General features: G+C 37.7%; 1 protein-coding gene across 3 annotated transcripts in view; it reads right to left on the bottom strand.

The window, feature by feature from the left end:
- LOC127628225 (retinoic acid receptor RXR-alpha-A) overlaps positions 1 to 15,489 on the bottom strand; it is a 204,619-nt gene that overhangs the window by 96,836 nt on the left and 92,294 nt on the right. For all 3 annotated transcript variants that reach the window (XM_052104994.1, XM_052104996.1, XM_052104995.1), the window contains exon 2: positions 1,305 to 1,415. In XM_052104994.1, the coding sequence (XP_051960954.1) occupies positions 1,305 to 1,415 (111 nt within the window). The remainder of the gene's footprint in view (positions 1 to 1,304; positions 1,416 to 15,489) is intronic.

The raw sequence follows: 15,489 nt of genomic DNA, 5'->3' as shown, positions 1-15,489 counted from the left end.
TTTTCTATTACAAACAGCAATGTCAGAACAATCTGGTAGTGAATGGCTCTGAGTAAACCAACTGAGCCAAACAACCCTCTATAAACAATATAGAAAAATAGTGCTATGTTTTGAGCGACACATGCCGACTGTCTGTAATAGCTGTTGAAACATGCATTTAGGGTTGAGAAAGTACAACATGTGTTCGGTCAATCTAACTGGCACATGAAGGATCAAACTGAAACTAAGTGTTGCCACAAAAGGTGCTATATCTTAAACTGTGACCTTCTACGGCCAGTTGTATCTTTCAGGTCAACTACTGTCATGAGAATCTGGCTGAACAAGTTGATAAACTGTTGAACTGTTGATATGTTTACAACTACATACCTGAATAACAACATATCAAATTTAACAGCACATTTAAAGGTAACTCTATCACCTCTGTAACTGCTAGTTTGCTAATGCAAAAATGCATGTTAAGTATGTATAACAGGACCACACACTTGCAAAAATTCCATTCAGATGATATTTGGCATATTGCAGTAGCTGAAGTCACTGATAATCTATCTGGCACAAATGTAGGGTCGCAGGACTGACCCTATATATACGCCAACATATCTACATGTAATAGTGGGCAATCCTCCACATACCACAGGATGACAGCTGGAATGTGTAGTTATGCTACCGTCAGTGCTGCCTCATGAGGATCACTCAGAGGTAATGAGAGGGGAAGACCTGCTGATTGTGTAGCTGGTGCTAACATGTCCATCAGCCCTTTAAACCACCATAACAAACTGTAAATCATACACAACAGCACTGTAACACATGGTGGGGAATAGACACGAATTCCGATTAGATGGTATGTTTGTGTATGTTACATATGGTGCAAGATGTGTCTTGTATCCTGCACGCTCTATTTACAAGTCCAGCCATATTTAGCGTGAGTTATGTATGAGTATCTGTTCAGGATGAAATCTGGTTTCTAAATATGATTTAAAGGAATAGTTCACCAAAAACTGTTCCACAAAGGAAAGAAAGTCATACATGTTTGGAACAGCATTAACATTTAGGGTGAACTATCCCTTGAAATGCATTGATTTATGCTTATATCTGGAGTTTTCTTCAAAGCAAGAGCCATGCGGTTACATGGGAACAACTGAGGCATACAAAGACAGAATATTTTATGGTGGGCTTACAAAGCTGCAAAATTTTGAGTTATTGTTGAAAGCTTAAGCACTTTGTGTGGAGAACATGAGTGATTCTGCAGTTGTGAGAATGGAATCATGAGTCTGGTGTTTGTGTGTGTGTGTGTGTGTGTGTGTTACCTGTAGAAAGCCTGCGCTGATGAAGAGGACACATGCCGCTGAAACATGTACACACATCTGCTCGTCCTCTCTGAGGGGGTGGCGGTATTGAGCACTGGGGCTTCAGGAACCCTACAAAAAGAACACATCAACAGTGTTAATTTTTTGTCTTTTGGAAAAAATACCCTTTAAAGCTGAAATATGTAATGTCTGCGATACAAGCGCCACCGAACAGAATTGCAAAAAGTAAACAATGTTTTTAAAACAGCTTTGAATATGCCCATCGTCTGCAGTTGTTCAAATAATCAGATAGTCCCACCTCCATTTGTTGAGTAACGTTGTTGGGCTGGGTTTAAGCGGGTCGCTCAAAACAAACACAGGAATATTTAGTGTTTACAGTTTTCAAAAAATGTACCTATGAATGGCTTACTTATAGTTGCCCCTGCATTTTTAAGCTGGGATAGAAGAAAATTTTATACATACTTCAGCTTTAAATGTTGTCATTTTCATTCATTAAATATAGTCCATTCACTTGGCATATAAAATGGAATATAATTTTAGTCTATGAAACATTTTATCAGGAGATATTGTGCAAAATGACAAAAGTGTGGCAAACTATAACAGAAGCTAAGATTGTCCACATTTAAGTAGTAGAAGTCATCACAGTATAATGAGAATACTGAAATATTAATATCTGTTTAGAAATGATTGTACCTAAAATTACTGAATACTTTGGAAAACGATGAAGTTAGGAAACTAAAACATATGTTTTAAAAAGAAAATGTATTAGTGTAGATGTAGCCTTGGACTGTGTAGGATATTCCATTATGTAAAGTGTGTATGTTACGGCAACTACATACTCACAAATTGAGTTACACATTCTGAACAGCACTTCATTTACAAGTTCAAGTTCACCTGTGCATTCACATTACTCCCTGTGCAGATGTAAGTAATAAATATTCTTTTTAAATTGTGGATGAAGTTGACTAATCTCATATTATACATTTGAGCATAACATAACTAGCTAAATAACCCGCAAGCAAAGCAGTTCATTTTCAACTCAAGCAGTGAGATCCCCAAAATATTATGATTTGATTATCTAAATCTACCATAGTATTCCTAGATTTGTCTCCTTTTAAAAACATTGTTAGTGCATTAACATCTTGCAATGCTTTTTCCACATCACATTTTCATCAACAGTATGCTTTCATTAAAATTGTTTAATTATCATCATGATGCATATTTTTAATCTTATCTTCATTATCTTTGATGAAATCAAAAAAATTATTTATTTCATGCAAGTAAATCTTACATATCATCATTGCAGAGCAAATATTATCCCCATAACAGCACATGGAATTGTCCACTTTACACACTTGGGAACTGTAAATGATGCACTTTACAGAATTACTGCTGATTGCCCACTTCATCATGATACCACTAGCAATGAGGAGAGATGCCTGTCAAAGCAGATGCTTATTTGCCCTTTACACTTAAAACTTGTCTTTTAAAGGAGCAGCACCCCTTGACTCGCCCTGACTCGTGTACTGCCATGGTAAGCCCTGGCTGACCCCTCACATTTCCAGCTTTGCCCTGTTATGTGACCCACAACCCCAGTGGCTTCAGGCCCTGCAGGCCGGGGTGAAAGGGGGTAAAAGCTCCCAGGGAGAGTTAAGAAAGTTGCAGGGGTGAGATTGGAGGCAGGTGAGTCAGTGTGGGCTAAAAGACCAGATGAGACAGGCTTGCCTGCAGGGGTTGTGGTAGGACACCATGCTGTGTATTTCAGGGGTCTTGGGTTATTCCTTACACTGGGACCTTTCCTTTGGCACAATGATTTAACTGATACCATTGTCCATGTGGCTAGAAATTACAGAATGGCATTTTCAAGAGGTGCGACTTACATTTAAGGACTTCGGGGAAGGATTCATCCATAAAGTAATACATAGTTGTTCCAAATACAAAATACAATTTTTTCCTTGCGTGGAACACATAAGGTGATGTATGGCAGGATTTTTATCTTAGTCACAATTCACTTTCATTGCATTTTTTTTTTTTTTTCAGACAATGAAAGTAAATGGTTCCTGAAGGCTAAAAGTCTGCCTAGCATCTCCTTTTGTATTCCACGATATTAAAATAATTCATATGGGTTTGTAACAAAATTTTTATTATTTTTGAGTGAATTATCCCTTTGGAATAGAAAAAAGTATTTTAACAAACATATCTTTAAAACAAGGCTTGAAACTACAATATAATATTTGTGATTATGTTCCCCCAACTATAAAACTGGTCAAGGCAGTCAGAGAGAGTGTGAAATGAAAATATTCTCTTAACGCAAGCACATAAGTTGACATTTGAGGATCAGACTTTTGCCGTAGTCTACTTTCACTAGTCTACTAAGGATGTGTGATGACTCCGAGCCAATGAGGGATAGGATGAGTGAGAATGTGCACCGAATGATCTTAAAAAGCTCGTAGACCTTTCAGATCGGAGCCAGCCTGAAGAGCGAAGGGTATCCGCATCCCCCCACTCTCGTCCCTGCTCAATAAAGCGCCTTTACTTCCACCACGAAAAACATGTCATTCCAGATGAGCTCAGCCAATGACATTTAAAACAGGCAGAGGGATATTGAATTAGTTCCCCATGATAAGCTGGCTGGGATGCTGATGCTTTGGTCAATAGGAGGAGGGGTTGGTTGTGGGGGATGGGAAGGACAGGAAACGGACGACTGCCTGTTAAGCGCCTTCTGCAGCAGTTTGAAAATGATAAAAGCATAGAAATTGTTAAAGATGGATGAGTGCCCTTTAAGATGAGATAGTAGCAAGGGAATGTAGATGATATGAGCTTATCTTCAAAAAAAGGATCAAAAAGAGCAGGAGGAACAAGCAAGCTTGTGTTTGTTAATTACAATGAAAGGTGCTGAATATTAAAGGGACAGTTGAACTGAATACATAAACTCTGTCCTCGTTCACTCACCCACATATTGTTTAAAACTTGCCTGACATTTTTATTTTTACATGGAACACAAAAGAAGATGTTAGACAAAATGTTAATCTCATCTCAGTCATCATTCACAGTACTGAAGCTAACGTTCTAACATCTATATTTGTGCTCCAAGAATGAAAAAAGTAATATGGATTAGAAAAAAAAAAAAAAGGACATGAGAGTAAATGACAGAATTATCCATCCATTTAAAGCTCTTCCATCTAAATGCAACCAATATCTGGTATTACAGATTCAAACAGAGAGATGAACTGAGCTGAAGTAGCTGAAATATGCATCAATGAACGATCAGCATCATGTGAAAATCACAAGAGATTATTGGAAAACTTTAAAACGTATGAGCATTAGTCTGATTATAAATCAGATGACTAGTCATTGCTTATGAGAGAATTTGTACAGATTAGAGTGGAACCAATGCAGTTATGCAGGAAAAGTCTGGTAACTGCCGTGAAATGAATGGTAAGATATGAAAAATGAGTCTCTGCTTTCTAGTACAGTGGCTCTGGTGGGTCACGACTCAAAAATGGGTCACAGTGCTGTTTTGATTGGGTCGTGGACAGCACGAATGATAAATGCAAATAATGATATGCAACTAAATATATACTTGTTCACAGTAAATAAATAAGCTTATGAACTTTTAAAGGAGAGAAAAAACGCCTCAAATATGTTTAGTTGTAGACGTCAATGATTGTGTGTCCAATCCAATTGTTTGGTATTTTGCTGCAAAATTAGTTCCAGTGATTTGTCCCATGTGTTCCTGGCTGGAAAATCACTTTTGCTGTTATTTATGCATTTTTAAGCTATTTAATTTAAATAATTTTGCATATTGTTGCACCTATAAAGTTAATGGTTATTACAATTAATTTCAATGTTTGAATATATTATTTAATTTTTTTGTACGATAATCAATTTTGGCAGAGGGTCAGAACTGGATGTTCAATGAAAATCTGGGACGTGAAGCAAAACCAACTTAAAGCCACCCCTTCTAAAAAATACATTTCATCCAGAGTGTAAAACCACAGACAACTTCAGCAAGTGTAGCCAAATTAATTATGCAATATAATGAACATTTCAGTGGGGCAATTCCCTGTGGCGTTTTCCTCCTTCCCCGACTCTACTGGTCAGCCAGGCCCATTAGCTCTTGCCTAAAACCAGATGGACTGAATCACCTTCATCTCAGCACAGCAGATTACATATTGTGTAACCAGTGAAGGGCGGACAATGACACATGCATGCTTGCTCTGGGCGATGTCACTGAAAATTACCGCTTTAACACATGAGTTTAGGCTCCCAGTCAAGCTCGGCCTTTCCTAAAACATGGGTAATGTGAAAGGACAAGAACCATCACAAAAAAACAAAAAGAAGAGGGGGAAAAAAAAAGTTCTCAGCCACACTTCCAAATAACAAATATAATGAAAAAAAAAAGCTCTCTAAAATGCTCCAGATATGTTGGATCTGTTGCCTTGTGATCATCTGACTTTGAGCTGTGGCGCTCATGTGGGAGACCCGGGTTCAAGTCCGGTCTGGGTAATGTTCCAATGTTTCCCTTTCCTACAAGTCTGAACACTAAAGTCTGGCAAAAGTTTAACAGAAAGCACAGAAGTATGCATAAGTTATTGGATGTTTATACAGTGAGTGAAATTAAGAGAGAACAGTAGCCATGTACCATTTATGGCCTCATGATCTATTCAATTAAAATCATATTTCCCATAATATTATAGTTCTGACTTTAATTTCTAAATAAGAAGCCACTGACAGATGAGCTTTTCTGTGTATAGACCATTCATTTATGAGTATTAATTAGAAATTTGTGTTTAAACAACGCTGTGTGACTGTGTGATTGTAACTGAAACAGGCTTGATGAATATGAAGATTAAGTAATCTGCCTTTTAACAGCTCCTCTGGACTGCAGCTTTCTGTCTTGGATTGCCACAAACGCCTGATTAGAGTCAAGTTTAATCTCTCTTTTGCGATAAGACTTTCGGGGACAAGTCATGGTCTCCAATCAGTGATATCTTCCCTGACAATCTGCACAGAGTAAATATGCATTGGACTGGCTAATTATGACATTGCTCTGATTAAGCACAGCTGTATAGAATACTGAGCCTAAAAAAAAAAACATGGGCCTTGTATATCATAAATATGTCATTTAAGTTAGGGATAAATGTACAGTTAACCGGTCATTATCGCAAAATAAAACCTTGATATGGTGATAAGGATCTTGACGAAGCAGATGAGTTGAAATAATTTTATAGAGCAAAGAGAACGCGGAGTGATACGAGGAAAAAAATAAATCAATAAAAAAAATAGCACAGCTATGAAGGAAATATGTTTTCTGTGAACGTGGTCAATTATACAGTTTAGTGCCATTAAACAAAAATATCAGACCGCGGAATGTCCAATTTGACCAATCATAGTCAAGCATTCCAGATTAAGCTCGATGCTTTAGTATGATTGAGCAATGGTGCTTATGCGGTAGATGCGAATTTGAATCTGGCCTGCATCATGTCCCAATCTCACTCCCCTTTAATACCCAATAATTAGCCATCCTATCTCTACTGTCTTTGATGATAAATATAGTCAAAAACTTATCATAAAAAAGCCCAAATCATAAAATGATATTTAAAGCACTACTTGAAAATTCCCATTTTGTTAGACCACAGGGACCTGGAGAAGGTCACAGACCCCTGTATGGGATGGGAACTGCTGCCCTCTTTGAAACTTTCCAGTTCCAATCAGGGTTAGGGAATTGAGATGGCTCTGCTTAGAAGCTGCTTCAGTGTTCAATATCAAACTATAGCCTGCTAAATAAAAACAACTTCAGAGCAGCTACACTAGGTTGTCAGTCGACAAACTACAAAAAAGGTTTAATTTCAATGGTTCAGAGCTTCTTTAAGATGTTCATTGGTTTGAGCTGAATATAGGTTTAGATTTATGGTGAGTATCTGCAACACTACATCAATGCCCATTAGTTTATTCCCTTTGCAGGGTCCTTTTTCCTGGACCCAAGAAACGGCCTTGAATGCCCAGAGAAGCATGGGCGTAGTGCATTCCACACAGCCTTAAAAAGCCTATTGTGTTGTCTTCTCTACCAGTAGCTAGAAATGTTAAGGACATTGCTTCATCTCTGAATGTGGAAACTTTTGGAGGAGCGTATTTTCAATCTAATGCGAAGGACACAGATACATTTTTAAACAACTTTTGAACTGATGAACCAATTAACAAACACAAATGAACCAAACACACTTGCTGTGGATACATGCAGCAAGCACACTCTTATTAAGAAGAACGTATGTTTTCCTTGTCTCTAACGGCCAATGAGCGTATTCTGCTGTGATGTCCGAAATTAACCTCAGATGTTTGCTTTCCACTTACAGAAATAATCAGGCCGAGAAGACTCATTAGATTTAATTACCGTACTGACAGTTATTCTACATTGGACGGATGCAACCTCCACTGCGCTTTAATCAAAGCTCATCAGGGCTGACAGTCTGACTTTGTTGGGTCTCCTGGTTAAACCCCAATGCCACCCAGTCTTCTGTCTCTGGGAATCAATGACGAACAGGCACAATCGCTCTTTCTTTAAAGAAGTCATCTCCTGAAAAACGATCAGCATGAAGGAAATGTCAAGCCTTGTATTGCTGCTCTGTATGTGCCCAATCAGCAAACTGTCTGTTTCTACAGGAAACCTTTTCCTTGCACCTTTCCATCAACCCTTTGTTCTCTTTCAGACTTCGTCTCACTCTCTCCTTTGATATAACCTATATGACGCTGTGGAGTGTAACGTGTTTTGACTTCACATTTAGTCAGCAAAACAGAGCTTTCTAGAGGGATTGGAATAGAGGACACTGTCCAGAGGTTGAGATGAAAGTGAACATAAAACCAAAAGACATCTTGAAAGAAGGGATGGATTATGCAGACTTAACAGCAATAAATTATCATGAAAAAACAATACTGAGTGCATTTACATTTACCAATATGCTGATTACTATATAAAATCAACGTATTTAAAAAATCCAACAATGCAAAAAAATACTTATTTAAATGAAAATGAAACTCAGCAGATTATTCTCTGCATTTTGACATCAAAATGTAAACAGTCATGCACTTATGAAAATTGGATAACCCGCATAGGACGAAATTGGGGTAGTGGGTAAAAATGTAAGTATGTCGATCGGTTAAAGTTTAAACCGTTTATATGACCTTACATGTTATTAAGCATAGTCAGTGTGAAAGTGTGCAAGTGTGCAACTATTTCACATGAACAAAATTTTCTATTTTACATTTTTGTGATTGGAAAAGGAATCATTTTGGTGAAACGAAAATATATAATTCTGCATCAACTGTACATGTTGACTTCCAATTCAGGGCAATTCTCAAAACTCCGGAGAGGACTAGGGAGTGTTTGCACAGGATGCGTTTTTTCATCACAGATAGACGGTAGAGATACTTTTTTAGAAGAACTAATTTGAACTTAACATCAAAAACATGAAGCATTTGGCACAAGATGCTGAAGAAAACAATGTGATTTAATGGAACGGCCATAGATGTCCATCTCATGTCCAAGTCTTGAGTGCACAGTTGATTTATTTGTTGAATAATCAAGTAGTCAAAATGACCAAAACCCTTACCTGAAATGTTTATGTTTTAGGTGAGGTTAACATATTTTTCACATTCTCCTCTCTCGTTGTATCTCCCCACAGGGGCCGTAACTTTACCTCGCTCTGAAATTCCACCCTTAACAAGGGCCACTGCTGAGTCCGCAGGTGTTCCGGCCTGACCAATCAAAAAAAGAGACAGGTCACAAGGACTGACACCAGGACTACCTGGTTGGCCCCACGCGGAGCACGCTGAGTGGTTTTAAGTGTCAAGTCAAAGGCCACTCAGGCCCTACCAAGCTGATATCATCAGATGCTTGCCTCTCTAAACTAAATACCACATTTACACTACCCCACCTTAACGAACTATCAACCCTTAACCACAAACACAGCTTCGTGTGCCGGCCTTCACAGTCTCAGGCTGCCACTGCATACACATATCAAGAGCCAAGCCACATTGTGCATAGTACTAGAGAACAGCTGTGGTTATCACCAGGAACCTATGAACTATGTTAAGATGCAAACACGTCCGACTTTTGCCCAATCAATGGCAAGCAAAACATTTCCTCTTCAGAGTTACAGTTTTAAACATTCTAACCTTCTGAAAATCGAATTGCAAGAGCCTTCAAAAAGGCTTAAAGAGGCAGCTGACCAAATAAAATTATAATTCTGTCATGATTTACTCAACCTAATGTAATTAAAAGTCTTCTGAGGAACAAGGTGCTCCAAGGTGCTCTTTTCCATAAAATTAAAGCAAAGAGTGACAAATGGTGGTCAAGCAAACAAAAAAGCATCATAAAAGTAGTTGATACAATGTATGTGCTACATTCTAAGTCTTACCCTTCGTTGTAGCTATAAAAACTAATTCAAGCATTTGCATGTTAAAACTTTGTGCTTTAAGACATGTTGCACCAGGGTTGGTGTCAGTCCAATCACATGTTATTGGTTCTTGTGTGTCTTGTAAACAAGTACAACACCCCACCTTTCAATATGCACATGCATGAATGAGATTTGAAAGTCATACATGTTTGGAAAGACAAGATGGTAAGCAAATGATGACAGAATTTTCAGTTTTGGGTCAACTACCCGTTTAACATAGGTGTATGTCTTCGGGTGGGTGAAATGATGTGTTTTCCAAGTCTCAGTTCTTATTCTTGAAATGACAAAGTATTTGTTTGAGTGTAGTTCTGTGTAGATGTGACAGAGTTGTGCCACCAACAGTTGTGACCACATACGTTATGCTTTCTCACACTGATTGCCCATTCTCAGCATAGCATGGACTAAGCAGACACCTCAGTGCGGCATTGAAAACCTCAAGGCCACAGACACATTGGGGATGGTGATAAAAATTATTGCTGTATCTGAATGCTGTTTATCTGAATGTAGTTGTGCCGAGGTTTCAAGAAGAGGAAGTGGAGATAAAGCTGTTATATGTTAGTTTGGTCTGTAGCTTGCTCAACAGAAAGCCAATTGAAAACATGTACAAGACCGATGTTAAAGGAATATTATAGGTTCAATACGAGTTCACCTCTATCCACAGCATCTGTGGCATGCTGTTAATGCACCTTAGTCAGAGTAGCACTAGGGTAAGGTATTGATACGGATTTCCCAAATAGATTAGATACCGATTCACAAGCTCTTGATTCAATTAAGATTAGATTAGATTATTATGGGTATATTTCAGTTATAATCCCTTTTGCTTACATATGAAAGAAATTCTCTCCCAGCTAATGCTGTTAATTATACAGAGGACCTTCTACAACAATTACGAAACATTACAAAAATATAAATGTTACTAATTAGATTAACAAATCCATGTATTAAATCAATAAATATAATATATTATATTGCATATATTATTTTTGTAATATGTTTATTGTTTAATTGCATAATTTGTAACATTTATAGGTATTTACATTGATTTGTTGAACATATGCTAAAAACAGTACTGTTTCTTTAACAAAACGGCATTTCTGTAAAGAGTGTCTGTAAATGAGTGCATGTTAACGGAAGATGACTCGAATGGCGTTACATCATCTGTACTTTGCGTGATTAGAATTCATATTTCATTTTTGTTGTGAACAACTGACTGTAAAGAATAGAAAGAGTATTAAAAGAGACATTATTCAATGACAAAAGGGTTCTCTCGTCTTTGGACACACACATTACACGGAACAACTTTTACTCTCAATATGCAGTGAAAGGATCCTGCTGCCGAATACTCCACCACTATACAAAACAATCACTGGTGAGTGAAAAGAAAACATATACGAGCAAAATGAAAAATATGTGCATTTTAGTCGCATTGTGCAAAACTTCGTTGCACATGTGAGTGATTTCCTCTCATTGCGCAAAGGGTAAAAGATCAATCTTAGGATTTAATAATCAATATTGAGATTGTTTAAATGAAAATTGCGATGCATCTGAAATCTCTATTTATACCCACCCCTAAGTAGCACCATATTTCATATTTGAAGGGAAAGAAAATGATGCAGTGAGTGATAGTCAATTACAGTCTGTACAATGGGTTGTACCGTTGTTTAAACAAAATGTAAAAACAAATCTGAAAAACTCCAGAAAACCCAAGTTGTGAAAATTAGATGTAATCCTTTATACAGCTTTACAGAATGAATGCCATTGAAGAGACATTAAGTCTATCCCTCAAAGCCTAATTTGTATTCCCATAAAAAATCAAATATGGTGCTACTCTGACTAAGTTCTATTACAGCAGAAAATAGTGTTACTAGTAACTAAGTTTGTTTTTCGTTTGTTTTTACATTTACATAAATGAACTTACAATGCAAGTCTGTGGGGCAACTACAGTACTTGCACCATTGACCTCCATTGTAACTGCATAATGCGTTTTTGGCCAAAAGGTGAAATAATTTTGAGTGGAAATTCAAAACATAGCACAGATGCATATGTGAATAGAGCTTAACTAAAATGTAACTTGGAAGATTTACTTTAAATGGTATTTGGATGCTTGTTGAATGCTGCCATTTTTGCTACTAAAAGCACACGCTCGCTTTTAAGGACACTGAAAATACAAGCGACAGAGAGAAACAATAAGTAAAGACATAACAAGAGGGGAGGAGCCAGGAAGTAAAGAGGAGGCATTGGAAACGAGGTTAAGGGGGACATTTTAAAAGATGGCTTATGCACGTCAGGCCAGGCTTGCTGCAGGGCATGGGGGGAACAAGGGCTTCACTCTTTGCCCAGCATTCAAAAAGTTAATTGGGCAAACGGCATAATCAAATTTGTATGATTGGACGCAGTGAAGAAAGGGGCTTCTTTGATGAGAGCAGAGACAAGGAAGCATTTAAAATCCTCTAGCCAAACTCAAATCTTTACTGTTTCTGAACACATGATTAGAGTCTGATTGCAAGAAATGACAGTACTATCTCTTGAGACTTACTAACTGGACATATTTTGAAACTTGTATGGAATAAATAAAAGAGGGAAAACATTGAGTTTTTGAAGGAACTAGAAGATGACCTGTGCTCCACAAATACATCCTGTTATACTTCTAAATGGTCTTAGCTTGCCTGCAAGCTTCAGCATTAGAGAGAACATTAACCCCACTGCTATCTATTGGTTCCCGGCAGGCTGGGTTTCTGCATGTTTAAACACAAAAAAAACAAGTAAACAGACAGTTTGACAGGAAATATACTACACACACTCATACTATATACAGTGAAGCACATGCAACAGCACAAACATCAGCAAGAAAGGTCTTGGCTGGTACCTTATGAAACAATACAGTTATACCTACATGACAAATACAGCTTAGAGACACTTAATCGCTGCTCATTTTGCCATTAAGACAAAATAAATTGCAGTCGCCAAACAGTCAAAGAGGTTCAGTCCTAATCTTCTGCTTTTTAGTGGGTCATTCAAAACTCTCAAACTGATAAGAATTGTGAGTGGATTTGGTATCAAACCAGAAATGATTAGAGAAGAGACTTTGAACTTGGGCTCATTAGTTTAATTTTGACTGGAATTCGAAGGCTGGGACCCTACTGACAATATACCATTTAATTAACCTGTCTGATCCAATATTACAATGTGTTACAATGTGTTGTACCAGCCAGATCTCACATAAAATACGGCAAGTGTGTTCCGATTTTTCTTTAGCCGAAATCGGTATACGTTGACAGAATTTGAAAACACTGCCTCCAGAGGCTAAAGCCATAAGTGTTTCAGAACATATAAACAATTGTGACATCCATATATATCCAGGAGAGGTCAACAGAAGCTAGTTGTAAAAATAATTGTTTACAGCCAAACAGGGTGTAAAGCAGTGAAGAGAAATACTTATTTTACTTAATCTACCCCCAACCAAAACCAAAATCTAACCCTAACCATTAGTAGAGACAAAATGCATTGTTAGGGATAAAAATACAACCTCATTATCAAACTCGTGATTGTTTATATAAACGTGATTAATTCCTTGTTTGAATGGGGATTGAACTGTGGTCTCCCATGAAACTAAAACAGTGCACTAACAGTCGTGCCTTGAGGGGAAGTAATTGTTGATGAGCCATTACAAATATGACCAATGGGAGATTGGGCATGTCAGTGTGTTGGCATACTGTTGACGATCCTAGGGTACCGGAACTTTCGGAAACAGCATGCCAACTTCCCGGGTGATCATGTTGGTTGTACCACTCATGGTGTCTGAACAGGGAGCCAACCATGACTTAAATTAGATTAAAAATCCTTAAAATGAAAGGTTCAAGCTAGACATTGCCTGCCCTACCAAGTGATCTTCAAAATGTCCTGCCTCTTGCCACATTCACAGCTGGTTAGGACAATAAAGAGCATTAAAGGGATAGTTCACCCAAAAATGAAAATTCTCTCTTTTAAACACCCTCATGCCATCCCATATGTGTATGACTTTCTTTCTTCAGCTGAACACAAACAAAGATCTTTAGAAGAATCTCAGCTCTGTAGGTTCATACAATGCAAGGTAATGGTGGCCAGAACTTTGAAAGCCCCAAAAGCACATTAAGGCAGCATAAAAGTAATCCATAAGACTCTGGTGGTTAAATCCATGTCTTCAGAAGTGAAAAGATAGGTTTGGATTAGAAAGAGTCCTTTTTTCTATATATTCTCCTCCTTGCCCAGTAGGTGGTGATATACATAGAGAATAAGAATCAGAAAAACAAAAGAAGAGGAATTTGATAGTGGAGATTTAAAGTAAAAAAAGGACTTACATTTGTATCTGTTTCTCACCCACACCTATCATATCTCTTCAGAAGATATGGATTCAATCACTGGAGTAATATCTAAAAAGCTTTGTTTGTGTTCAAAAGAAGGAAATGAGAGAATTTTCATTTTTGGATGAACTATCCCTTTAATACTCATTAAGAATGGCAGCAAGACATTTATTTTAATAAGAGAGCATTTCTATCACATGGATAACTTGAAATGAGGGAAGGTATATGTAGACATTATTGGGCCAACTATAGATACCCTTCCCCAACAACTGTAGACAGCTAAAATGCCTGAAACCAAATTAGAAGTATCCAGAGTTTAAATCTCTGTATGTCAACAGACACCTGTGTCTACATCCTGCATATGATGCCCCCCACCCCCACCCCACACACACACACACACACACACACATGTATGCAAACATAAAGAAATCAGAGCATCTGCACTGCATGTGTGTTGACTGCAGAGTTGTAGCTCTCACAATGAGGGTGAAACTCACCCAGCAGGCCAAGTGGGGCAGCACATGCCTCAATCCCGACTCGGAGAAGAAGCAATGCAAACAGTTTGCTGAGCAAACACTCCAGCCTGCAAGCATGTGCTTTGAAATGACAGATGAAGAGAGTATTCCAGAAACCCCTATGGAGCTCATAACTGATGCTGTTATTCTGAATCACTTCCTGGAGTGACTAATCAGAGAGTGGACGTCAACATATGTGCATTTCATAAGGTTTTGCAGTATTTTTGTAAAAGGAATATACTATAACATGTTTCCCATACTTTTTGATCAACAAATTTACATGAATTTTGCAATCGCTTGTAATACTGTAAAAGGATTAAAAAAAAAAAAAAATTCAGACCAAATTGCTAATGAATCATTCAGACCAAGTTTGAATCAGTGCACCAATTTCACTGAAATGAGCCAACTCAAAAGAAGGATTACTCGGAAATCCAACATTAGATTGGCTTGCGAGCAACTTTACCCAAGCAATATCTAGCCGGTGAACCATTTTAGAGAGACTGTAACTAGGAAAATGTCTTGGAAAATTCCATGACTTTTAAGATTATATAAATTTTCATGCCATAATGAATTTAACTATAAGTTATGATTCATGCAGGGAGAATGAATCATTCAAAAACATGTGTGCAAGCCCTATTCTTGAGTGTCAACACATGTACAGTATAGTGACAAATGTCTTACCATTATGCTTGAAAAAAGTTTGTCAACAATGCAGACAACCAAGCTGAGGAAAGAGAAGGCAAAAAGGATGAGTTTTGTTTAGTTTAGAGAATTAACAGATAGTGTGTGTGTGTGTATGTGTATGTGTATGTGTGTGTGTGTGTGTGTGTGTGTGTGTGTGTGTGTGTGTGTGTGTGTGTGTGTGTGTGTGTGT

This window comes from Xyrauchen texanus, chromosome 34 (genome assembly GCF_025860055.1).
Source record: "Xyrauchen texanus isolate HMW12.3.18 chromosome 34, RBS_HiC_50CHRs, whole genome shotgun sequence".
In the NCBI taxonomy this organism is placed as follows: domain Eukaryota; kingdom Metazoa; phylum Chordata; class Actinopteri; order Cypriniformes; family Catostomidae; genus Xyrauchen; species Xyrauchen texanus.
Note: the sequence above shows the minus strand (reverse complement) of the source record. Positions and strands in the feature narration are given on the sequence as shown.